Source organism: Ochlerotatus camptorhynchus, unplaced genomic scaffold (genome assembly GCF_037179485.1).
Source record: "Ochlerotatus camptorhynchus isolate MF236.1 unplaced genomic scaffold, CSIRO-AGI_Acam_v1.1 ptg000277l, whole genome shotgun sequence".
Classification (NCBI taxonomy): domain Eukaryota; kingdom Metazoa; phylum Arthropoda; class Insecta; order Diptera; family Culicidae; genus Ochlerotatus; species Ochlerotatus camptorhynchus.
In genome coordinates, this window is record NW_027040766.1 from 2,976,363 (window position 1) to 3,003,681 (window position 27,319).

The window sequence follows — 27,319 nt, forward strand, 5'->3', positions numbered from 1 at the left end:
GCAGGCGCCATCCTCATGCTTCTCCCCGCATGTGGAGCAGCGTGCCTTGTTGCCGCAGTGGGAGGCCGTATGTCCCAACCGCTTACAATTCTGGCAGTTCATGACCCGAGGTACAAACAACCGCACAGGAAGACGAAGTTTTCCCAGCTCGATGTATTGAGGAAGGGCAGATCCAGAAAAGGTCACCCGAAACGAGTCTGTGGGGGTAAAACTCTTTTTACCCTCGCTGAGCGATACTGACTTCATTCTATGAACGGCCAGTATCTTTACCGGAGGAAGCAAGGGGTTCTTGAATCGGCCAACCGCTTGCTTCTCCAGTATCTCGGGGTTCAGGCTCGCCTCAGTGACCAGCCTTCGATCTCCACATCAGAGGCTGGAATGTACACCCTATATTCCAGTGTGAAAAACTGGGAAACAGCAATTTCATTGGCCTGTTTCAGGTTAGCGACGGTCACACGAAGTTTGTTGTGCCTAACCTTCGTTATTTCGGTCACGGCAGAGAATCGCTTTGTCAGATCATCAGATATCTGAACAACATTCAAAGGTTTGTTTTTGGGCTGAAAATAGACAACCCATGGGCCAGTCGAGTCATTCGGGTAGGCCCGCAATCTGGAGCTTTTCTCAGCCTGCCCATTGTCAGACTGAGACGACGAACCAGGGATGACATCATCATTATTCTGAGATGAATGGTCATCCATGTCGTCTTCTGACAAAACATCCATTTTGTTCAACTAGTGGGAGCGCAAAACGCTCTCCCACTGAACGCACAAACACAATACACAGAAAACACTACAAACACAGAAATACAAAATGAAAATTTAACTAATGGGGGAGGAAAAGAAACAAGAAAAAAACAAAAACTTATCTGATAATCCTATACTACTACCACCGAGCGTTATATGTGTAGGCGTTTACACAGATGGCTGGAAGAGACGCGCTGCGTGGATTAACTTCGTTGTGGTGCACTTGATCGAGGCTCGGTACTCAGCGCACACAGGCGCACGATGATTGATGAACGATGTAGATGTAGAATCGGGTGCTCACACTCGATGATGATGATACGTGGGCGGGTATGCGTGAGCGCGTATGCGTGACCACGCAACGATGATGCCCAAATTGGTTTGCGAATTACCAATAGCACGGATTAATCGTTCCGAAAATGACACTTTCTACTACAAAAAAAACTCACTTTTCGATCAATTTACCGGGAACTATGCCAGGAGTCACTTAGTGAGAAAAAAACTGATAATTTATATCAAGCGAATACCGAGAAAACTTCCAAAACAACGGAGCGCGAAACAAGTCGACCGTACTTCTTGCTAGGACGCAGTGAGATGAGTCACCCTACTTTAAAGTGTTATTTCAACAGTTTAAGTAAAATAACAAAATTCATTTTACGATGTCATACAAATATGAATTTTAACTTACCATTTTTATGTATTGTTGAATAGTACCCAAATATAAAATATTAGTATTTGGTACAACATTTGAAAACTTTTTTTTCTATTGGTGGTCTGACAATACAGCTTCCACACCTGGGGCCAGCCAGGTCCATGAATTGATGGGTCGATCGGAACGGGCCTTCCTATCGACCCATCAATTCATGGACCGGGGACCGGCTTTACTGCCGACTGAGATTGAACTGGATTTTCTTAGATGAATTCCAGAATTTCTTTTCAAAATTTCCTAGATACATAGGGAACGGAATCTATTCTCAGCCTATGCTCTTATTTTGGGTCTAACGCTAAAACTCGGGATTGAAGCCAGGCATGGAAAATCATTTGCATTCATTTCGTGCATTAATTTACATTCATTTGTCCCTAACTTTTTTCAACAACAGAATTCTGCAAAATAACACATGGAGTTTTTGTAGGTTTTCTTATTAGCTACAACTTTTGCCCAGAACTCAAATCTGTATCTCTTATGCATCACGAACTAGAGCGGGCAGAAGTTGTAACTGCTTTTCAGTGAATGTAAAATACATTCACTGAAAAACAGTAGTGGCTTCTGTTCGCTCTGGTTCGTCATGCATAAGAGATACAGATTTGAGTTGTTAACAAAAGTTGTAATTAATAAGAAAACCTACAAAAACTCCATGTGTTATTTTGCAGAATTCTGTTGTTGAAAAAAGTTAGGGACAAATGAATGTAAATTAATGCACGAAATGAATGCAAATGATTTTCCATGCCTGATTGAAGCAACATGTCACTTATTTTGATTTACTAATGATATTATACAATTCATTAACTTTATTACAGCAGAAAAATCAGGCCTAAACCTACTTTTACGACTGAGTTTTTGCGTTAGACCCAAAATAGGACTATAGGCCAATAATAGGATCACTTACCTTATTGGGATTCTTTGATCCAAAACATGCGAAAAAATTTGATTCTCTAATAGTTTGGACCCTTAGAAATCTGTAGAAAATTTAAAAGGGTTAGGTTTCATTTTTTTCGATATTATAGCAATGGAAAATGAACTTTTTTTCAAGAATATATTCGGGACTACCTCTAAACAACATTTCCCAAAGGTTTGTTTGTAGCACTCTTATGTAGGGGAAATGGCTCTAATGTTGGCCCATCGCTAAAAATCTGCTAATTATCAATTTTATCTAGATGAATGCTTCATTGGGACGGTACTAATGGATATTTTTGGTCGCTATTGAAAATTTAGTCGATTGCTGAATTTATGTATGGGTCCAAATTAGGGGCATTTAGGCCGACATTACATCCATTTCCCTTATCATTTGGTGAGCCCCCAGATTTCCAGACAATGTGCAATTTTGGGGCCATTTTATTAGCCATTCAAATTTTATCGGTATGGTTTTGGTATGCGGTTGGTTGAGTCTTTGTGGAGCTTGAACTATTTTTGTTCGGCTTCATTACAGGGACTTTCAGCCTTAAACTGGTTCGTCTCTTTTGATCTACTTCAGTAAAATGCATATTTTTTAAATACCATTTTCTAAACAGCTATCTCTTGATTACTTCTTCGAAGGGACGTATAAGCTTTTGTAAACAATGCATTTGATCTTTGGTGTGACGTAATTCGTAGCTCGCCCACAAATAATACCACCACTATCAGGTAGTGGAATTTTTTGGAAGTGATGAGCATCAATTATTTAAAATCAGGATAAATCAGGGTTTTTGACGTAGGATTACGTCTTTCGGGGATGGGGATGCAATAAAAAAAAAAACAAAAACAAAAAACAAAATCGACCGCGTTACGAAAAGTGGTCAGGTTGTGATCACTTATAACTCTGTCAATAGCGGATGGATTTTAATTCTTAACAAGCCAATTGATTAGTAATTTTTCTACAAAGCTGCTAAAATGAATACTTTATCAATTTTTAATAGGTCACTATTGAAAATAACACAAATATCCAACTGTTGCAATGGTGATCAAAATTATCACCGATTGCCTGCAAATAGTGGTTTCCCTAACATAATCGCCAAATATTGATACCGAGCACGTAATCCTACGTGAAATCTACGGTCGAGTCTTGGATACAACCTCTTACTTTTTTTCAAATAAAAATCAAGATAAATGAGGCCTTTATTTTTTATCAGGATGGAGAAAAATATCAGGGTAAATTCTGATAAATCAGGGTACTTGGCAACCATGGTTGCCAGCTAGCGAGTGACTGTTGACGGTGAATGAAGAAAACATCATTGTAGACGATTTATCGATCGTAAATTTCGCCTTTCTCATTGTCAGAAATCAAGCGATCAGATGGGACCCATGCAAAGGTGCTCACAAAAGAACGTAAAGATAAAGCACTTAGAAGCTCTTGTATTTCCATGAGCAAATACGAGCAGTGCTTTATCGGCCTATGAAGCAAATAGCCGCTACAGAACTGAGACTATTCGTAAAAATGAAATAGTGATCCGGTGATAGTGAAGCGATAGTCTCTAGCGTATTATGTATTGTCGCCAGTCCAGCGAAATATTAGAAACAAAGAGCTTGAAGCATTCAAGAGGCGCTATGGAAATCGTTATTAGTGATTCTAAGAGTGATCCATCGGTGAAGAACGATCTTGCTGAATCAACTTCTCCAAACTTTGCAGCAGAGCAATCATTGAGCGATGATGCTCTAGAATTCCACGAATCTCTCACGTCGTAAACCAATCAAAATATACTGAATTGCCGAAGTCGGAGAAGCAAACGCGATTCGGATTATGCTGTGAAGGGCTGACATCCTGTGACAATTCCGAAAACGGATAAGAGAATGTGTGAAGTGACCAGCATGGACTGACCAAAAGCCTTTTCTCAGCCAGGAATTACATTTCGAATGAAATGTATTTCTTGACTGTGACAAGCATTCCAAATATCAAAGGGTTCTGCCAGCCCATTATCCAGAAAATACGCCGTTTATTGAAGATTGCAGCACTGCAGCATATTTTGCAGGTCAGAGTCTTCCTTTTCTACCAAAAGTTTACCTGTGTGGTATTGCTTGGTATTGCATTTTCATTATTTGGTATTGGGAACATTTTTTTTGGTATTATGTTTTGGTATTTTACCTCTTATGTCAGGCTGATTAACACCAAATTTTGGAATCAGGAACAGAATTAGGTATTCATAAGTTATTTTCTCCTGCTGGTGTAACCGAGTATAGACAATGAGATCTTTTTTTATGATTCAAGAATTTTGCTAGTCATTGATATGTTCGGATTTATAAAACGTTTCGACTGCTTAGCAATGGAAGTGTTGTCCCAGTTGGTTTCCACTTTCACTTTTTTCCCCATTTCTTGATCTCCACAGAAACTTCACAGAATTTTTTTGGTTCTATGAATTGTTGAGATGATCCTAGTGGCGCCGGTAAGCGTGATTACCCCCAGCAGGCCTGGTTTCAATTCCAGTTGGCGACGCCGGGATGTTCTGAGGCATAACATCTCTGATCACGCCTTCCTAAGGAAGGAAAGCCGTTGGTCCCCGGTCTATAAGTTGATGGGTCGATAGGTAGGGTACAGGTGTAGGAGCTGCCTCCCTATCATCGGTAGCATTGATGCTCTGCACGGAAAACAAATCAAGGGAAAAAAAGATGATCCTAGCCTTGCTAACGTGGCGGGTTTTTTAATTTCTTTGAATTCCGCAGGACCAGGATTCCAATACAGGTTTACTTGGTTTCGACAGGCCAATTTCTAAAGTGTCATAGCACATTCCCATACTAGTCTTGAATTACATGTTGCTGATTTTAAAGCATTTAAGGCTACTCAGCTGCTACTGCAGATATTCAAATGCCTCTAATTTCTAAGCAAGCATATTACAGAGCCTTCAAGAATTGGAACACGGTATACCAGTTACTCATACATATTGATATATCTATCCCTGAACCAGTTACTCCTGCTCCTACACGATTATGCAATCTTGAACCGTCTGTATAAAAATAAAATTGATCCTGGACGGATGTTTAGTCCCCTACTTTTCCACAAATTACGATCAGGGTCTGTCACCAGGCATGGAAAATCATTTACATTCATTTCTTGAATTCATTTATATTCATTAGCCTCTAATTTGTTCATCATCAGCACGAAATGAGTGTACATGATTTTCCATGCCTGTCTGTCACATTGTATAAACGATCGAAATGATATTTTGTCTGCATCCAGTCTTCGTTTTTATTAGAAGAGTATAGATATCATTTTTTTATAATACTTTTTTTTCCTATGTTGGGGACATAATACCACCGCGACCATTACTTTGATCTATTGTGGTGTATCCTCTTTTTATTTATGCCATAACGTAGCGGTAAGCCACTATTGTTTGAGTAACTACCTCTACTGTTGTAAGCAATCATCCCAAGCCGGTAATACATTCCTTATGAAATTTATTACCTGATTGGGAGCAGCAGCCCAGATTTCCCAAGGTCTCATCAGACCCTTATCATGATATCTGCATCGTTTATGAAATAGTGCAACACAGTCACACAGCAAATGTTCAGAGCTTTCACTCTTTAAGTTACAAAAGCGACATTTATCTTCATGAAGTTTACCAATGATTTTCAGGTGATATTTACAAGGACAGTGTATGTACTCAAATCTTTTTTTGAAAGATTAAGTAACTTTTGTGTATGAAAAGCGTTCGGCTTTATAAAACGTTTAGATTGCCGAGAGTTTAAGGTACTGGTCCAGTTGTACTGTAACTTTGTTTTTTCCCAGTTTTTTAGCTCCATTTTTAAAGCACAAAAAGAAAGTCCAAAGAATGGTTCAGGACCGATGAATTTCGTGGATGACCCTATTTTTGCCAATTTTTTATAATACTTAGATATCCTCTAAGATCACCTACAAGAAAATGCCTTGTCTGTTGAATCCTTAATGCACTCCTTTAAGCGCACTAATTGTAATCTTCGATCAGCTGGAGATTTTTTAATCTTCCTGATCAACCTGCCGTTTCAGATGAATATCTAAGAGACGTTATTTATATTTTAAATGGTTGGATATCTTCAGGGCCTCCCTTAGCTCAGTCGGTAAAGGCGCAGCTACAAAGCAAGACCATGCTGGAGGTAGTTGGGTTCAATTCCCGGTCCGGTCTAGGAATATTTCGGGATGGAAAATTTCTCGACGTCCCTGGGCATAGAAGTATGATTGGACTTGCCACACAATTATACCAATGCAAAAATGATACAGGCATCGAAAGCTCTCAATTAATTACTGTGGAGGTGCATCTAGAACACTATGTTGAAAGCACGCAATAAGCTAATATGCGATATGCAATAAGCTTGAAATGCGAAGAAGAAGAAGAAGAAGATCTTCAGAATAATACTTGATCAGCCTGAAGCCTTGAAAAATAATATGTAGAGGGCTTTACTGAAATCTTGACTATCTGGAGATTTTTTGAATATTTCCTGAAATTATAGAAACATCGCAACTGCCCTGAACTTGTCCCAAGTTCCAAATTTTTTCAAGCTCTCTTAACTTTACTAAAAACTCAGAACATTAATGAACATCGCCGAGCTTCCGGTAAACCCCTTTTCCTTTTCTTTGAATATTCTTGAACATCTGGAAGCCCATTGCGCATTCTTAATGTAAGATCTCTTACAAACTGCTACAAAGTTCTTGAACTGAAACGAAGATCCCTGAAATTCTTTGCTGTTTGCTGAACTTTTACAAAACGTTTATGATTTTTTACGAAATTCCCTGAACTTTTTTCACAATTCCCTATACTTCTGTGAAGTTTAACGCATCTTTCGTAATTGCTACATAATTATCTGAACTCCTGCAAAGCTGGCTGCACTTCTAAGAAGTTCATTGTACCTTTACGTTTCTCGTTGATTTTTAGCGAAGTTGCACGAATTTTCCTGAACTATTTAAAGTCCATTAAACTTAAACGAAGTGCCTTGAAATTTAAAGACTGTCCCACACATTTATAAAGTCTCTTGAAACTAAACAATGTTCCTTAAACCCCTACGGAGTTCATAAAACTTGTACATAACGGGTGTAACGATCAAAATTTGGTCAAACATGAATCCGTGTAAATTTATTAAACTTTTGACGTATGGGGGTACACTTTGTGAAAACCAAAAATGGAACATGTAGGGTTTTTGACCTAATTTCCGTCCTACTAAGCACAACCCGCGCTTTACCTCTCTTTTCTGAACGAGTTTAAACAAAAAATGGAATATTTCTGTCAAAGATGACTTGCAAATTTATACACCTTTCCATACGTACCGTTGGATTTGATAAAGAGTCACAAATTGTTGAGATATTGCCTAAAATCTAACACTGCTTCTTGATTCTAAATTCGTTCTACGAGTTTCAATTCCGTCCTAACGCATTGAAACGCCATTAGATTTTCTTCGTCCTACGGATAAACATAGAAAAGGGGGATTCGCTAGGAGCGCTTCTTTTGTTTTGAGAACAATGAGTGTAAATATTCATACAATGCGCTCTAACAGGGTTTATGTTGTAGCTAATGAACTAACGCATTGGAACAAACCTAATATTGATTTGTGCACGGTGAAATAATTGATATTATTGATCTTTTCTGATCGATAGAACGGAAATGGGCGATTACGACGAAGTAGCGCTCTACCCTAACGTAATTATGAAAGATTTTAAACGTTAATAACTCAGCTGCCCCTGGACCAATTTCAATAATTTTATCACCAATCGATCAGAAATATTTTTATGCATCTGTTAAAGACCTTATCATTTTTTCGAAATGTATTTTTTTTTAATTGCACGAATGTGCATCTGTTGCTATGATGATGCGAATTATCACAGTTTGCTTGCGAAAAGCGCTTTCCCTAACACAGATTTCAAAGTTGAATTCCATCCGGTCTCATCGAACGGTGTTTATTCAATCACCGCGTGGTGAGTGATGGTGTTCTCCAGTACACAACGAAAGGCTCCCCGCCGAGCACCTAGCTATCAAGGCTGCCGCTATCTGCCCAACTAAAATTTATATCAAAATGTTCTTTTCAGGGCAATCATAGTCATACTTAAGAATATAAACAGGGAGAACTCCGCTCAAACTTCTATACCTACACAAAACAATAAGTTAAAAAATAACATTTATTATATAAGACCACGTAGTCCTACGTCACCATTGCGTACAACCCCATAGGGCTGTCACTTGTTATTTTTCTTGTATAAGTTCAGGTCTTCTTCAGGTTTCGTTTGGCGATGGCCCCACCTACACTTGTTGACGGCACGTAAATTTCCTGGTTGACGGTCTCTTTTGCAATGAAAATGTCGCTTTTCAAGCCATAAATACAGATAACCTGCCAAACCAGATATTTCTTAGCAAACTTTGACAGTTTCATATGCTTGAAAATGTCTTCCACCTTGCCGTATACAGCTCCTGCTCAGGAAGCTGTTTGAAGTCTCCGTAAGTTTCATCGTCCATTACCACGCAATCGAACTTCGTCAGCATCGTCGTGTACAGCTTCCGGGAGCGTGTTTTGGTCGTCATGTTTTGTTTATCGTCGTGATTTGGAGACACTATCTTCTTATAAGTCGACAGTCCGGCTCGTTTTTTAGCTCGAAGCAGCTTGTTTGCGACATTTCGGATGGAGAGGTTGGGGTTCCGCTTGAAACCGCTGGCCACTCTTTTTGGCGTCGCTGCGGCTTCCGGATTTCGATTTCTCCCCGATCCAGGCTTCCTGGCTGTCGACAAACGTTACCCGAACAGTTTTATTACGTTGGTGACAGTTGATTTGGCCACTTTTAACCTAGATCTGGCAAAGACACATCATAGTCACCTCTTGGTTGCCTCCCCTCGGTGTCAAGTTGGTAAACACAGGTAAACACAGTAAATCAGTACATGAGCTGTTCATGACTCTCTTGCAACGACAGTATCTAGTTGATAGTTTTTCGTTTCTCGTAAGCAGTTGAAATACGATGTTACGCGATGTTTTGCAGCTGCACTGCAAGTGCACCGGTAAAACGAAACTTACTTCGCTTCCCGAAAGATCACTTCCTGTGCCGTGTCCCTGGTTGATATTTTACGGAATGGACCTGGAAACGGCAATTCCCGGTAGTGCCAGGCTGTGTCGTGTACGTTTTGAATCAGTTGATATGTAAGTGAAACAAAATTGTGTACATTGGAAGCCCCAATTGATTTGCCTGAATGCCATGAATGCTAGCTATGCTAATCAATTCATTCATTTCATATCGTTTGAAAAACATGCAGAAGTTGAAAATTGAGAAAAGACGATTCAATCACATTCAACGGCAAATCTATCATGATGTGATTTTCCCAGTTGATAATCTTGTTTGTTTTAATTAGATAATTTATAAGAACGGAATAATAAACAAAAAACAGGTCATACCCAAGTAACAATTCAAGCTGAATTGTAAGAACAAAGGTTGATTATTGGTTGATTTAAGGTGTACGAAGCTGATTAACACCAGGCTGAATATACAGTTGATTAGTAGTGCATGAAGCGAATTGTATCCCCATAATTCAACCTCAGTAAGTTAGCTGATATAAAGACTGAACAAGACTTATTTAAGCTTAATACTACTCCACAAATCAGCAATGCGCTACAAATATTCCGATAGCCTGATAAAATAATATGAATTTATAGCACAATTTGTTAAATGTCGTCAGTCTCACTTGTTGCATTTTCGACATTTTAGTTATTCTAAATTCACTGCCTACCTTTCTAATACCAAGCAGCACCAGCAGTAGAGACAATTGAAAAGGAAGAGGAGCTTTTCAAGAATAGTTCCACCTAAAAGTGGGCTGCGACGACGTCGGAAGTATTAACATTAGTATTCCTGTGTTTTGTCTGTTCACCACTTTATATTGCACTTAATTTTCATACTGCATTTCAAAAATAGAATTCAATAATAGCACTTGTGTCCACATTGTGTTTACTGCACTTGAAATGAGAGGAATGTTTTACTGTCACAATTTATTGTTTATAATTCGGCATTGCTGTATAATAAAGGGTGTCCACGATGAAATTGCCACACACAACATTGATTCGCAAAATTCGAGTTTTCATCCGATTGCCATCAAATTTTCAGGGATTGAGAAATAACTATTAAACTTCATTTTACCATTTTACTCGTATTTTATTTACAGTCCATACGCAAATGCCCGCACCTTGGCCTTAACCCCGGCCATAAGATTCTGCACAACCTGTGAATCAACCGTTTTTTGCATGTAAACCCATACTTTCTTCAGTTCCTCGACTGTCTTCACTACCTTAGGTCGTTTAAGAAGGTGCTGCTTCATAATCGCCCAGTACTTCTCGATGGGGCGGAGCTCCGGAGTGTTGGGAGGGTTGAACATTTTCGGCACGAAATTGACCTTATTGTCCGCATACCACTTCAGCACGTCCTTGGAGTAGTGGCATGAGGCCAAATCCGGCCAGAAGATTGTTGGGACGTTGTGGGCCTTCAGGAGAGGAAGCAGCCGCTTCTGGAGGCACTCTTTTATGTACACCTGTCCGTTCATCGTGTCCTGGGTCACGAAAGGTGCACTCCGCTTCCCGCACGTGCAGATGGCTTGCCAAACCAGGAATTTCTTCGCAAATTTGGACATCTTCTGAGTGCGGACATGCTCCGGAACGCTGAACTTATCCTTGGCCGTGAAAAACAGGTTGCCGGGGATCTGTTTGAAGTCGGCCTTCACATATGTTTCGTCGTCCATGATGCAGCATTCAACTTTCGTCAGCATGTTGAGGTACAACTTCCTGGCACGGGTTTTGGCGGACTTGTTCTGCTTCTCGTCGCGATTAGGGGCCTTTTGTGCCTTGAACGTTCGAAGCCCAGCCTTAGTTTTGGCCTTCTGGACAAAACTTCGGCTTAGGTGCAGCTTCTTAGCCACATCCCTAACGGAGGCGTTCGGATTTCGGTTGAGCTCTTTTGAATGTTTGGCTCCCGTTTGACAGTTTGACTCGGCTCCCAGATGTCAAGCATTTTGAGTTAGTTCGCAGTACTCAGGTAAACACAGTAAATCAGTACATGAGCTGTTCATGGCTCTCTTGTAACGACAGTATCTAGTTGATCGTTTTTCGTTTCTCGTAAGCAGTTGAAATACGATGTTACGCGATGTTTTGCAGCTACACTGCAACTGCACCGGTAAAACGAAGCTTACTTCGCTTCCCGAAAGATCACTTCCTGTGCCGTGTGCCTGGTTTGCGAAATGGATCCGGAAACAGCAATTCCTGGGTAGTGCCAGGCTGTGTTGCGTACGCTTTGAATCTGTTGATATGTAAGTGAAACAAAATTTTGTACATTGGAAGCCCCAATTGATTTGCCTGAATGCCGTGAATGCTATCTATGATGATCAATTCTAGATAGAGCTGGAATTAGGGCGTAACAGCCTTTGTAAACAATGACGTCTCTCGTTTTTTTTTTTTTTTTTTTTTAACTCTTTATTTGTTTCAAATTCAAAATAAATTACATTTCATTTTTAACCTAGGTGCTCCAGTTACTGCAGTAACGTACCAGCCTTATTTGTTATGATATATATCTAAGTGTTTTTACATTGTTCATGTCTTGGCAATTAAGTATTTTAAACAGGTTTTTTAACCTGCATGTCAGTATAACAATTGATATCTTAAAACTAAAAACTAAAACTAAATCTTATCTAAGTATAAAGGGAATTAATCGTTGCAATTGAGGATTGCAACGATTTCAGCCTGAAATTATTCATTATTTTGTTGGACATTTGTTCTAAAGTCTCAACATTCGAAATTCTATGTACCTCGGTAGTACTGTACCAGGGAGGCAACTTCAAAATCATTTTCAGAATTTTGTTCTGAATCCTTTGGAGTGCTTTTTTCCTGGTAGTGCAGCAACTAGACCATATTGGCACAGCGTAAAGCATGGCCGGTCTAAAAACTTGTTTAAATATTAGAAGTTTATTCGTCAGGCAAAGTTTGGATTTCCTGTTTATAAGAGGATACAAACAGTTTATATATTTGTTACATTTGGCTTGGATGCCCTCAATGTGATCTTTAAAAGTTAATTTTTGGTCAAGTATTAATCCAAGATATTTCACTTGGTTTGACCAGGAAATTGGAACTCCGTTCATAGTGACTATGTGACTACTACTAGGTTTCAAAAACGAAGCTCTAGGCTTATGTGGAAATATTATAAGTTGAGTTTTGGAAGCGTTGGGAGAAATCTTCCATTTTTGTAAATAAGAAGAGAAAATATCCAAACTTTTCTGCAGTCTGCTGCAAATAACACGAAGACTTCTTCCTTTAGCGGAAATGCCTGTGTCATCAGCGAACAAAGATTTGTGGCAACCCTGAGGCAAATCAGGGAGGTCCGAAGTGAAAATGTTATACAATATAGGCCCAAGAATGCTACCCTGAGGAACTCCTGCTCTAACAGGTAGTCGATTAGATTTGGAATTTTGATAATTTACCTGCAGAGTTCTGTCAGTTAAATAATTTTGAACTAATTTCATAATATAAAGTGGAAAATTAAACATTTTCAATTTAGCAATCAAACCTTCATGCCAAACACTGTCGAATGCTTTTTCTATGTCTAGAAGAGCAACTCCAGTTGAGTGGCCTTCCGATTGGTTTGAACGAATTAAATTGGTAACTCTTAAGAGTTGATGAGTAGTTGAATGCCCATGGCGAAATCCAAACTGCTCATCTGCAAAAATTGAGTTTGTATTGATGTGAAGCATCATTCTATTCAAAATTATCTTTTCAAAAAGTTTACTTATTGAAGAAAGCAAACTTATTGGGCGGTAGCTAGAAGCTTCAGCTGGATTTTTATCCGGCTTCAAAATTGGAACAACTTTTGCATTTTTCCATTTATCAGGAAAGTATGCCAAATGGAAACATCTGTTAAATAATTTTACCAAGAAAGACAAGGTACTCTCTGGGAGTTTTTTGATGAGGATATAGAAAATTCCATCATCACCTGGAGCTTTCATATTTTGAAACTTTTTAGTTATAGACCTTACTTCGTTCAAATCAGTCCCCCAGGAATCATCAAAAATATTTTCCCGAGAGAAAATATTCAGAAAATCCCGAGCAACCTGATTCTCAATAGGACTAGTAAGACCCAAACTGAAATTATGGGAACTCTCGAATTGCTTAGCAAGTTTCTGAGCTTTTTTCCAAATTTGTGATCAAAATTTTACCACCTTCTTTAAGCGCTGGAATAAGCTTTTGAGGCTTTTTCAAAATTTTTGTGAGTTTCCAAAAGGGTTTGGAACTCGGGTCTAATTTAGAAATATTATTTGCAAAAGTTTTGTTCCTCAGGGCAGAGAATCGTTTTTTAATTTGTTTTTGCAAATCCCGCCAGATAGTTTTCATGGCAGGATCGCGTGTTCTTTGATATTGTCTCCTACGGACATTTTTAAGACGGATCAAGAGCTGAAGATCGTCGTCTATTATAATTGAATCGAATTTAACCTCGCACTTTGGTACTGAGGCAGCTCTTGCTGCAACTATAGAAGTAGTCAGAGATTCAAGAGCATAATTAATTGCATCTTTGGTTTGCAAAGGAATGTTTGGATCGAAGTTATATTCCATAAATGTTACTATCCTTAAATGTTCGGAACTTCTTGATGGTTATCTTTATTTTGTTGAAATAAATTCTATAAATTTGTCGAAACAAACATAATGTTTTAGGAGTTCACGTAACTTACTCAATTAAATTTTCCTGAATATAATGGAACTGCCATGAAGCGCTTGATCTTCACTACAATAAAATTTCCTGAAATCAATTAGATTGCCTTGGAGCTGTCGAAAATTACTCTTAAAGATCTTTTAACTTTCCCAAATTTCAATCAATCAGAACTTCTTTTCAACTTTTTTTTCCTGATGTTAATAAATCTTCCGTATTAAATTCGACTAACCGAGATGTATAAAGACTGGACTCGGAAAAAATGCGACACTTTGTTTTGGTTGTAACTTTTTATCGCGTGGGCAAAAATTAATGAAATTTTGGGTAATACTAGTTTAGAGCGTGTGCAAAATTTTATCGCGATCTGTCAAGTAGTTTTCAAGATGCATTCGAAACAAGAAGAGCTACGACAGCAAATCTTGGGCGCGGAGATCGGTAATCCTGGTCAGTTGCACAGATGGATCGGCAAAAGGCTTGGAATCCACCATTCCACCGTGTCCCGCGTTGTGAAGATGTTCCAGGAGACGAAGACCATCGAGCGGCTGGTGCGGCCGAAAACCGAAAACGGAATACCCAGAGAAGGCGCGGAAGATAAGGCAGTACTTTAAGAATAACCCGAACCTTTCCACCCGAGACGTGACTGTTGGGGGATTTAGGTTCGTTGGTTGAGCTGAATACTCCGTTTGCCTTTCCGTGCTCCAAATATACACCTTGTAAGCCACCTCATGTACCTTAGATCCTACGTTGTGTGTTTTTCCAGAATCGTACTATTTGTCCTTCCAATTCCGATCCTTTTCCGAACATCCTAGGTATCCTTTTGCTCCTCTTGTTTCCTTTCCTTCCACAATTGCAATAGAACTGAACCAATTCCACTTCCAAACACTTTATTTCAGGACCAAAGTTTAATACACTTTATTTGTAAGGGGTTTGTAAAGCGCGCGCGTTATATTTTTTGCCTTTATTCGTTCGCTATCGGTTGGCTAACTAAACTCACTGTTTCGTTATCTGTCTATCATACCTAGGAATTGTCTCTTCGTGTTCTATTCGTATTGAGTGTTCATTTAGGTACTAATAGTGTAAGTATTTAGTGAGTGTCTTCTATATGTGGTGAATGTATAACAGTTTTGTATCAACCAGTGTTGTAAATTCAATTTTAAATAATTCAATTATTGCTTAATACTAAAACATCCAACAGTAACCAAAAAGGTCAATTCGTCGAAGTGGTTCGTCCAGCAGACCATGAAGCGGGCTAGGCTACGTGTTTTTAAGGTCAGGAAGGCGCCAAACCGGACTGACAAGCAAAACACGGTGGCCAAATTGCGTGCGCGGAAGCTGTACCGTGAGTGGCTGGTCAAGCCAGGCTGTCTCGTCATGGACGACGAGACATAAATCAAGGCGGACACCAAACAAATCCCCGGCCTCGAATTTTGGTCGGTACGTCCTGCATGGAGGTTCCGGAAAAGTTCCGGAAGAGAAAGATGAACAAATTCACGAAGAAGTACCTGTTGTGGCAGGCGATCTGCGAGTGCGGACGGTACAGCAAGCCGTTCGTTACAACCGGCACCATAAACGGGCAGATTTATCGAGAGGAATGCTTGCAGAAGCGCTTGCTACCCTTCCTCCGCTCTCACCGTGGTCTCACGCTGTTCTGGCCGGATCTCGCTTCGTGCCATTACGCCAAGCCTGTAATGGATTGGTACGAAGCGAAGGGCGTTAATGTGGTCCCGAAGGAGGCGAACCGGCCAAATACACCAGAACTTCGTCCGATCGAAAAGTTTTGGGCGATAATGAAGAAGAAGTTGAAGAAAAGCGGAAAAACATTCAAAACCGATGAAGCTTTGAAGAAAAACTGGGAGAAATTGTGTAAGGAAGATGGGCAAAGTCCGCCCAAGTGTTAATAGAAATGTACGAGCATTCAGCTTGGGGGAAGAAATTCAATAAAGGGCGAACACGAAATTATTGCGACACATTCAACAGGGCATAACTTTTTTACCATTAGGTAAAAATCAACCAAATTTTGCACACTTTCTCATCGATGTGTATTGTGTACATGCTGTCAAACTCGAAGTCGTGTTTTTCGATTCAACAAAAATGGAGGTGAACCAACGCGAGTTGAGAGAACAAATTCTTTAAAAACACCTGGAATTTCCTGACCTGTCGCACCGGCAGTTGGGAAAAATGTTGAACATTCACCATTCAACCGTCTCCAGAGTGTTGAAGCGGTTCCAGGAGCGGTTCAAAGGAGCTGGAAGAAAACTGGGACCGGAGAACAAAAAGACGGAGGGAAAGGTGAAGCGGATGATTAAAGCAAATCCCAACGTCTCAAGCCGTGATTTGGCTAAAAAGATCGGCATGTCGCAGAGCTACGTCCAGAATGCAAAGAAGAGAGCTGGACTACATACATACAAGGTACAGAACTTCCCAAACCGCGATGAGCGTCAACAATCGACGGCTAAAACTCGGGCACGGAAGCTCTACGAGAAGATGCTGACAAAATATGGCTGCTGTGTGATGGACGACGAAACATATATAAAAGCCGATTTTAAGCAAATTCCGGGGTTGGAGTTTTTCACCGGCAAGAGCAAGTTCGATGTGGACGACAAATTTAAGAAGAAGAAAATGTCGAAGTTCGCCTCCAAATATCTCATTTGGCAGGCCATCTGCTCTTGCGGACTGAGGAGTGAGGCTTTCGTGACAAAGGGCACAGTAAATGGCGAGATCTACAAATCTGAGTGCCTCGAGAAGCGCCTTTTGCCGTTCTTGCAGCAGCACGACAAAGCTCCGCTATTTTGGCCAGATTTGGCATCATGCCACTATTCTAAAAGTGATCTGGAGTGGTATGAGGCCAATTCTGTCCATTTTATTCCAAAGGACATGAATCCGCCAAACTGTCCGGAGCTGCGCCCGGTGGAGCAGTACTGGGCAATAATGAAGCGGGAACTTCGGAAGAGCAAGAAGACAGTCAAAGACGAGAAGGACATGTTAAGAAAATGGAAAAAAAAACTGAGAAACTGGTACCGGATGACACTGTAAAGACTTTGATGGAGGGCATCAAGCGAAAATGCGTTCAATTTTACACTCAAGGCTCCATCGATTAACTTTTCTTTTGATTTTTGAAGTAAATATATGTATAAAACTACCCTAAAATTTTGGTTTGATTCTAAACATTATAAGAAAATTGGCATGACATTTTCGGTGTCGCAATAATTTCGTGTTCGCCTTTTAAATAAATTATGCCAAAACATAGCTAATATTTAGTTATTTAATCCCTGAAAATTTGAGAAGTATCCGATTTAAAATGAATTTTTGGTGATCATTTTTGTGTGTCTCATTTTTCCGAGTCCAGACTTTACGTTCACAAGCTAAAATACCGTGCCGATTCAAATTTCGGACACTTAAACACATCCGAAAATGCCTTTATGCAACTTTTGTAAGAGGAGCATACGAAGATTGATATTTCGATCATTTTTACGAATTGACCACTGTTATGGATGTTCCGGATCTCCCAGAGATGCTGGTCCCAGATTCAAATTCATTAATGTGCATCACAACAAGTGATTTAACAAAAAATGCTGGACTATGGATCTTTTTGCGAATTGATAACCTTTACGGATGTTTCGGATCTTCCGGAGGACCGTTTCTTGAGTACCTGGGTCTGTAGTTGGATATTATTATATTCAATGGTCATGGTTAGGTATATCAATATTGTAAAAAAAAAACAATCACGAATCTCTGTTTAGCGGTGCGAAAGCCGAAAACGTAAATACACAATCGTGATAGTACGTGCCGGTGCGTAAACAAGTTGCTAACTAAAATAGCAATGACTAAAGTTGTCAAACTAGCAGCCCGAATAGCAACGCATTGGTGCGGGTACTCTTAGAAGATTCCTGCATTTTACATAGTTCCTTGAATTTCTACGAGCTTTTCTGAAGCTCTACGAATTATCTGAAGTTGCTTGAAGTTTTACCACGTTTCCTGCACTTTTAAGAAGATCTAACTTTCTAAAACTTCTGTAAATACTAAATTTTATAAATCTGAACACTAGATCCCCTCCCGCTCATCGTTCTGAAGATTTTTTCAAAATACACCTTTCATCTCTGATAGAGAGGGTATAGTCCTGAAGATTGAAGAGTAGCAGTACTAAATCTTAATTTTATGTTAATTTCCATCTTCTATTTTCATTCCAGGTGGCCTAGGTCAGCTGGGGACAGAATGCGCAAAATTGCTTCGTAACACATATGGCGAGGAGAGCGTTATCCTGTCCGATATCATCAAACCGAGTCAGGAGATTGCCGATAGTGGGCCGTACATTTTTGCGGACATTTTAGATTTTAAGGTGAGATTACACAACTTCAACCCGAATCAAAACGAATGATTTAAGTGCCCTTTTCTTAACACAGGGCCTGCAAAAAATCGTCGTCACTCACCGCGTCGATTGGATCATCCACTTTTCCGCACTGCTCAGCGCCATCGGCGAACAGAACGTCCCACTGGCCGTCCGGGTCAACATCGAAGGTTTGCACAATGTGATCGAACTGGCAAAACAGTACAAACTGCGGATATTCGTACCGAGTACGATTGGTGCCTTCGGACCGGACAGTCCACGGAATCCCACCCCGAACGTGACAATCCAACGACCCAAGACGATCTACGGTGTGTCGAAGGTGCACGCCGAACTGATGGGGGAATACTATCACCACAAGTTTGGCCTGGACTTCCGCTGTCTGAGATTTCCGGGTGTGATCTCCAGCGATCCACCAGGCGGTGGCACCACTGGTAAGAATTAGTAACTTAATTTTATAATTCAGATATAAATCACTCTTTAATATTCAGATTACGCAGTGGCCATCTTCTTCGATGCACTAAAGTCGGGCAAGTACGACTGCTACCTGAAACCCGACACCCGACTGCCAATGATGTACATCGAGGATTGTCTTCGGTCGTTGCACGAATTTATGACCGCTCCCGAAGAGAAGCTGAAACGTCGCGTGTACAACGTAACGGCCATGTCCTTTACCCCGGAGGAGCTAGCGAACGAGCTGGCCAACTATATTCCAGAGCTGCGCATCAGCTACCGTCCCGACAGCCGCCAGGAAATTGCCGACTCGTGGCCCCAGGTGTTTGACGATTCCGAAGCCCGCCGGGACTGGGGTTGGCAGCCAAAGTACGACCTCAAGAAGCTGGTAGAACTCATGCTCAACGACGTCCGAGAGAATTACATCAATAAAGGGCTGAGCAATGTTTAAAAAACGATTGCACGCAAGTTGTAAACTTGGAAAGCTCCATCGTCGCCATTTTTCGCATTTTATTTTATAGCATGCAATCTCAATAAAAGTACACGGACAAGTTTCCCACGCGCGTTCGTTGTTGTGTCCAATATTCCTTACAAGTTTCCTTTTTCGCTTATTATAATTTATAATGCTTCTACTTGGTAGTGTCCGGTTTGGAAGGGCTCATTTTCAGCCACTGTTCGCACTTTTTCTTCGAGGCTTCGATTTCATCCCACGGGACCTCGTCGCGGGTGAGCCACTCGAAGCGCCGATCGTCGTACAGGTTGTAGTAGTTGTGCGATATGGGGAACCCGTTGTCAACGGAGACGGCATCCAACATGCGCCATACGCCGGACAGGCTGTCCGTGTCCGGAATGCCGAAAGATTCGCTTGAGGTGCCTCGCCGGACGCGGCGTTCCTTTTTCTTCTGAGCGTCCTGAAGGGGGATGGTGAAACTTTGTGTTAGTAAAATGTTTCTGAGAAGTTGGACGGGAATTTAGCATTTGTCTATAAGTAAATAAAAGCATATAGCTATAGATATAGAGTTGGAATGGAAATCATGGAACCAATTTTTGATTTAAGAACTTGGGTGAAATTAGGAGATTTTAGATAAATTTTAAGATAAGATAAGATAAGATCTAAGATCTCGTACTGAGATGGTAGAAAATTCCAATTCATCGATTTATTATTATTTTGATGTGGAAAACCCAACAATAGAATCATTTTTAGATGTTAATTTTCACATTTTGATTTTTTGCCCTAAGATTATGAAACAAAAAAAAACTGAATTCTGAATTCAATCTTGAAGGAAAATTGGAACATTTTCACGATTTGAAGTCTTTGGGAAGTCATAGGGGGCGTTTTAATTTAACAACTTGTACAAAATGTTGAAATTCTCAGTATTCGAAGATATTGGAATTTTTTGTCCTGACTGTTTAAAAACCCAATCTAGAAGAAAATTGCAACTCTACAACAGTTTATTTTATATAATAAACGTATGGTGTAAAATACATGCTTTTTAACAATAGTGTACCGGTACTGGTAGCGGTTAATACCTTCTTGAATAATTCAATTCAAATTATATAAAATTTATAATTATTACACTTTTTGATACTTTTTTAAGATAAGTACAAGCAAAACGGTAAACTTACCCTCTTCTTCTTCTCCTCCAAATGAGAGTTAAGTTCGCACTTCTTCAACAGATCCTCGATAAACTCTTGAAACTTCGGACTAAATTGTCCCGGATCGTCCAGAAGCAGTGCCTGTTCCGGTCCCGGATCTCTCTCCCCTTCGTCCGTCAAAAAATCCGGTTCACTTTCCTCCCTTCCCTCCTGCCTGGCAACTATCATCTCGTCGTAGACCCGCCGAAATTCCGGCGTAAATTGATTCAGCAGCATCTCGTCCCCTTCGTCATCTCCCGGTTTCTGTGCGTTTGATTACAAATCAATTACAATTACGTGTCATGAACTGTAAAAACAAACCTTCTTCCGTTGGTCCAATAGAATGTAGGACTCATCCAGGTCGGAGAACGGCTCCGAGAGTGTACTGTACTCGGACGCAGCGTCCTCCCAGTCCAGCTTTGGCATTTCCGCTTCCGACAGCGGTCGCAAAATGTCCATAATGTTTTCGGAGAACCTCTTCCGAATCATCGGATCTTCACTGGTGTTCTTGAAGTTTTCCATCTTTCCATTAGTAGAAGTAAACGAGCACTGAGTGATATGTAGGATTATTCAAGTTCTAGAACTAACCGCCGTTAGTTGGATCGATAGCTTTGGTTGCCATCCCGCTGCTTGGTCGCCTAGCACGTGCTAAACTTGACATTGCCGCGAGTTAACCGTGCTCCAGTTTTAGTTTCCGCGCGCACAGGGTGTCATCGCCGTGAAAAGGAGTTGTTTACGTGTTTGATAAGGATTGACAGAGCAATACACTCGATAAATGGCTGCATCGACAATGGCTGCTTTCACCGACGCGCCAAAGCGCGTAAACATAACGTTATCAGTCTACGTACCAAACAGACCGGTGCAACCGTTCGTTCCTTCACTTATCTCCACCGCGCGCGTATGCGGTTTGGATGTATTGAGATAAAACATTGAGTCTACATAGTTCTTATCAACTCTACGATTTCGATTTCGTTCGTTCGATCGTACTTCTCTGTCTTCCCGGAGACACTTAACGATGACTGATGCGATAAATAAAATACGACAAATGTTAGTCTTAATCCGACAAAGGTGCACATCGGACCGCAAAATCCTTCACAATGGAAAGTGAGACGAATACAGCAGATGAGCTGGACGTGTTCAAATTTGGCAGCAAGTGAGTAAATAGATTTTCTTTAATGGAGCAGTCACCTAGCACTAATCTATTCACAGGTCAAATGAATCATCCAATGCAGCCGAGGAACGTGCGGTTTCCCGTCCTACCCTGGACGAGTACTACGATACGACGAACAATCGCCGGGGCGTAGCGCTAGTCTTTTGCCACATGAACTTCTCGAGTATGGCTAAGCGAAACGGAACTGATAAGGATCGCGATGACATTTGCAATGTTCTCTACGGGTTGGATTTCGAGGTACGCGTTTTTGATGACCTGAGTCGGAAGGAGGTGCTGGAAACGCTGAAGGAAGTTTCCCGAGAGGACCACACGGACAATGACTGCCTGGTGGTGGTTGTAATGTCCCATGGGGAACAGGGTGTGCTGTACGCTCGAGATAACAAATACACCGTGGATTCGTTGTGGAAGAATTTCGTAGGAAAATCATGTGAATCGTTGATTGGAAAACCAAAGTTGTTCTTCATACAAGGCTGTCGTGGTGAACAACTCGATGAAGGAGTCACCATGGCAGCTCACGGACCCAAGGACATGGTGGATTCACGGCGAGAACCAATCGTGTACTCAATTCCGGCCATGGCAGATTTGCTGGTGATGTATTCCACCTACGATGGGTACTATTCGTGGAGGAACCCCAAGCAGGGATCGTGGTTCATTCAGTCTCTATGCAAGGAGTTGACGGATAATGGACGTACTAAAGATTTGCTGTTGCTGTTGACTGGGGTTACGAGAAGGACTGCCTTCGAGTATCAGTCGTTTGTGCCGCATGATAAGCGGATGGACGCCATGAAGCAGATCCCCTGTATCGTTTCCATGCTGACGAAGGTTTTCTATTTCACCAAGAAGACCAAGAATTAGGTGGTGACTGATATCGATTAGACTTTGCTATGTATCTCTTTTAAAAAAAATATGTATTTGTTCATACGATGTCTTGCCACTTCGTTATATTCTACTTAGTTTCGTCATTTCAAACTGAAGGGCTTAACAAAGTAGCATGGAACTCTATTCTGGTTAAGGAGTTGAATAAACGTGTTGCTATACTATGACGACATTAGTTTCATTGTTGTAATAATTATAGAGCTCAAAATAAATTACGATTTATCTTTATGTTACCCTTCATTTCAAAGCTGATACATGATCATTTTACATTAATACTGAAAAAACATTTCACTCATAATATTTATATATTTATTTATTCGTCAATCAATCAAATCGTAGACTACATATTAACATTAGGGCTTATGTTCTATGACTTCGCAGGATTCTGAAATATATTTTTAATTCTGTTGAGGGCATATTTAGGTAAATCATTTCACAATGATGATTATAAACAGTCATCATCTGATTTATCGGTCCAAATTTAGCGTAATTGGTCCGATGGCGATCTACTGCAAACAAGTGTCGATTGCGTAATTGTCGGGAAGGTGTGTGTGTGTGTGTGTGTGTGTGTGTGTGTGTGTGTGTGTGTGTGTGTGTATGTCTGTATTCAATCTAACCCCCACTGGCCGGCAGTAGTATTATTGCTTAAGACAATCCTTGATGTAATAATTTAAAGCAAGTTTAGTCCGGGAGTTAGAAAGCGATAGCTCTACTGCAGATTCAGCAACCCATTTCAGAATGCCTGGTAATTCACGTCTATTCCGAGGCTACTTTCACATACAATAAGCCCCGCATGTAAACACTACCGTTATCATATGAATAATGGTACTGCAAACACACTTCCAGATTTCGAAATGTGATGTTTAGAAATCTGGCGCGTATTTAGTAACATATGGAAATATGCATTTATGATTGATTATAAATCAGATGGATCTCACCAAATTCTGCCTCCGAAAAAGGACCGGTTTGTTCACTCGCGGTAATCGAAAAAATCTTCCGCGTTGTTTTTACAACCCAACACGACATGTTGAATCACATTCGAAGTTTTTCATTTGCACCGAATTTTTGCTTGACACCTCATTCGCGTGCATCCTCCGGAAGGCAGAACGCCAGCACCAAGGAAAAAAAAAAAAAAATTCTTCTTGGGAGGGAGGCAAAGCACCAAAAACAAGCGAAATGTAAAACCGACCGACGCGACACCACAGCAACACAGCTACTCGAAACAAATTCTTGTCCCAAATTTTTCACGTTAATTACAATATCACTAAAAAAACTTCTTAAGACGTGATAGATCTTAATTGACACTTATCCACACGCGAAAACTAATATTTGTTTGATTTGATACAATTAAAAAATATGCGAAAAACAGATGAAATCAGCGCCAGCGAAAACAAAACCAACCGTTCGCGGGCAGAGCCTACTGCGTTTTTTTCGATTGCGTAATTGTCGGGAAGGTGCATAAAAATTTAATCTTGACAGTAGATCAGCTGAGCCAATGCAATGCGTTGCGAAATGATATTGTTTAATAAAGAAATCTTTGCGTAAACCCGAGGTTCTTTCAATGTTTGAATGTTGATCAACAAGCAACGTGCTTCATATGATGGGAGAGGAAAAGCCGTCTAACCTAACTTACGTAGTGAATGTAATAAAAATTGGTTACCTCTATCCATTGCATTTATACGAAGTTCACAAATTCCAAAAGGTTTGTGGGGGTTGAACGGCCTTTAAAAAAGCCTTGTTGTGCACTAGTTATTCTTTGTTTTAATTGGCCAAAAACGATTCGAAGAGTTTTGGAATGCAGCAATCCTGAAATGATAGCACGATCATATCGGATTTTTCACCAGATTTATATATGGGTATTAAGTAGCGTTTTTTTTTCCATTCCTTCGGAAATATACCGCATTCAAGCTGGGGGCAAGACAGCTTTTGATCATGAGTTAGAACGGAGTTAATTTTAAGTTACTCTGAGTAACTCGAGCTGCTCAAAATTCTGTTTGTATTGACTCAGTACCCATGTTCACCAATCGATTCTAAACGTTTAATTGTTCCATACCGTTTTCAGATTAAGGTTCTACAAAGGGTCAATAATTTGTCTACTTCTTCTTTTTGAAATATTGTTCGATCATCATTTTCTAAATGTATTGGTAAAATTCATTGGAAGTGCATGTCACGTGCCAAAACTGTCCATGTTTCATAAATATCAACTGGTATGGTGAGGAAAGTTTAACCATCTCTTTTCTTCCTTCATTTCACTACAACAGCAAATGTGACCTCACACTACCTACACAGATAAAAATTCTGAATGTTAATAGTGATGTAAACATTCATTCACGTAAACTTGTATTTCATTTCACGCAACCGAGCAACTTGTAAACAATGTTGTTTACAAGAATGGGAATTTGTATACAATATTTGCTACACTGCATGAAATGTCACAGAACTTTACATGATATTTAATGTAAACTTTTATGATATGTGACGCTCCATTTATGTGCATCATACTGAACAAAAATTTACACTACTCTTTTGAACTGTGTACTATAGTGCATAATCATACTTTAGCAATCTCTATAGTGGACCCTACACGATTGTTTTTATTTAAAATAATCGTATTGTCAATACATTCTATATTGACGTCAATACATCGGTATTGACAATAATTCTGTATTCACATCATCAATATAATTGTCAATAATTCCCCTCCGCGTCAATATATTGGTACGTGTGGGGTTCGCTTATGAAATTGTGTTTACACCCCTGATGGTGGTAAACTCCAACCGGTACTATCCTCGGATTAAATCCTTATCACGAATGCTATGGTACTAGTAGTAGTAGTAGTAGTAGTAGTAGTAGTAGTAGTAGTAGTAGTAGTAGTAGTAGTAGTAGTAGTAGTAGTAGTAGTAGTAGTAGTAGTAGTAGTAGTAGTAGTAGTAGTAGTAGTAGTAGTAGTACGTGTTTATTTAATAACAACTTTTTAATGAACAAACTTCTCTTCTTTCTCTGCTCGGGGGAAGTGTTGGCAGCTGCCGTAAGCAAAAGCAAAGTAATTTAACTACAGGTAACAATAAGGAAATATATCAAAGTTATTTAACCAAGGTATGACAGCTCTTCCTCCCTTGAAAGTATGCAATTACATATTTGAATCTTCACAAATTCAATCTTCTCGGAGGACGAATGATTCTGCCCGATCGTCGCGGCGATTGGTGTGCTCCTTGGCGCAGGCGGCGGCAGCATATGACTTGACTGTTGAGGTTGCAATTGTTCCGGCGTAGCATTGGGCAAAACACCAGAATCAGAAGAAGCTTCAGGAACGATTGGGACGACTGGTTCATCCGGAAGCACTATAGCGGGAACGAATCTATCACCAAATAGGTTTGCGCCGACTTCCGGTAGCTGGTCAACATGTCGTTTCCAAGTCCTTCCACCATCCAGATAAATGTAGTAGTGCAGTTTCCCCAACTTCTCCGAGATTACTCCGTACTTCCACTTGGTTTTGTCGTAATAATTTCTAGCAGCAACTCACGCCCCCTTTGGAAGATCGCGTACTTTTCCTTCTACCAGTTTCATAGTTCCAGAAGATTCAGGAATCAGCAGATCCAACCGTAAACGGATTTGTCGGTTAAACAGCATCATCGATGGCGACTTTCCAGTAGCTGGGTGGATGGTCTTCCTGTAGGTCAGCAAAATGTTACAGAGTTCAGCATGCATTGTACTTCTGTCACACTGAAGACTCTTCAACTACGCTTACAGAGTTTGGATGAATCTTTCTGCCAGTCCATTCGTCGCAGGATGGTATGGTGCGCCCATCTTGTGGTAGACTCCGTTCATTTTCAGGAATCTCTGAAACTCCTCAGCCGTGAATTATACCCCGTGGTTGGATACAAGCACTGATGGAATTCCGTACGTGGAAAAGTATTCACGGCACACCTGGATCGTAGTAGCAGTCGTAATATTGTTGATAATCCTTGCCTCAGGCCACTTTGTGTAGGCATCCACGAGTACGATGAAATACGTGTTTCTGAACGAACCAGCAAAGTCGACATGCACTCGCTCAAACGGCTTTGAGGGAGTCTCCCAGCAATGTGTAGGTACTTTAGCTGGCTCAGCGCAAGTGGACTGACATAGACTGCAGTTGATCACTAGAACCTCAATACATCTGTCTACTCCTTCCCACTAGACATATCCACGGGCCAAAGTCTTCAATCTGGTGATACCAAAGTGTGTCGAGTGTAGTTCTGACAACATCTTGCTCCGCAAGCTTGGAGGAACGTAGACACGTATTCCCCTCAGGACACATCCTTTCTGAAGTGTGAACTCCGATTGATCTACTCCAAAGCGATCCCTGGGCTTGACAGGCTTCCCGTTCTTCAAACCCTGCACAAGCACCTTCACTGTTGAATCCAAGGCAGTAGCTTGCCGAAGCTCCTCCACAGTCAACGGCAACGTTTCGATGATATTTACTTCCAGGAAATCCGTTTCCTCGACAACTATATCGGGAGTTCTTTCCTTCAGCGGCAATCAAAAGCAAAAAAAGCATCAGCGTTAGCGTGCTGATTTGTAGGGCGAAATTGTATGCTGTAGTTGAAAGATTGCAAGAATGTCGCGTAGTGTTGCATTCTAAGCGCCGACATCTTTGGAAGTCCTTTCGTATCCGAAAATATTTGCTTCAGCGGTTCGTTGTCCGTAATCAGCGTGAACTTCCGGCCGTAGAGATACTGGTAGAACTTGTGAACTCCGAAGATTATCGCGTACGCTTCTCGATCGACCTACTTGTAGGCTTGCTGAGTAGAGTTGA

General features: G+C 40.5%; 3 protein-coding genes across 3 annotated transcripts in view; 2 read left to right on the forward strand and 1 right to left on the reverse strand.

Annotated features, from left to right (window-relative positions):
• Tdh (L-threonine dehydrogenase) overlaps positions 1–19,396 on the forward strand; it is a 470,436-nt gene extending 451,040 nt beyond the window's left edge. Inside the window, exons 2-4 of the mRNA XM_065227946.1 lie at positions 18,235–18,383; positions 18,448–18,823; positions 18,881–19,396. Coding sequence (XP_065084018.1) covers positions 18,235–18,383; positions 18,448–18,823; positions 18,881–19,293 — 938 coding nt within the window. The 3' untranslated portion in view covers positions 19,294–19,396. The remainder of the gene's footprint in view (positions 1–18,234; positions 18,384–18,447; positions 18,824–18,880) is intronic.
• A 14-nt stretch (positions 19,397–19,410) lies between these two features.
• Positions 19,411–21,025, reverse strand: LOC135706344 (uncharacterized). The gene is made up of 3 exons (XM_065227962.1): positions 20,799–21,025; positions 20,469–20,741; positions 19,411–19,753 (listed from the first exon to the last, which is right to left on the reverse strand). Exons 1-3 carry the CDS (start codon positions 20,997–20,999, stop codon positions 19,472–19,474), a joined length of 756 nt encoding a protein of 251 aa, XP_065084034.1. The 5' UTR covers positions 21,000–21,025; the 3' UTR covers positions 19,411–19,471.
• Positions 21,026–21,526: 501 nt separating this feature from the next.
• On the forward strand, positions 21,527–22,605 carry LOC135706336 (caspase-like). The gene is made up of 2 exons (XM_065227953.1): positions 21,527–21,630; positions 21,687–22,605. The coding sequence occupies exons 1-2, from the start codon at positions 21,575–21,577 to the stop codon at positions 22,501–22,503; spliced, it is 873 nt and encodes a 290-aa protein (XP_065084025.1). The 5' UTR covers positions 21,527–21,574; the 3' UTR covers positions 22,504–22,605.
• The last annotated feature ends 4,714 nt before the right edge of the window (positions 22,606–27,319 follow it).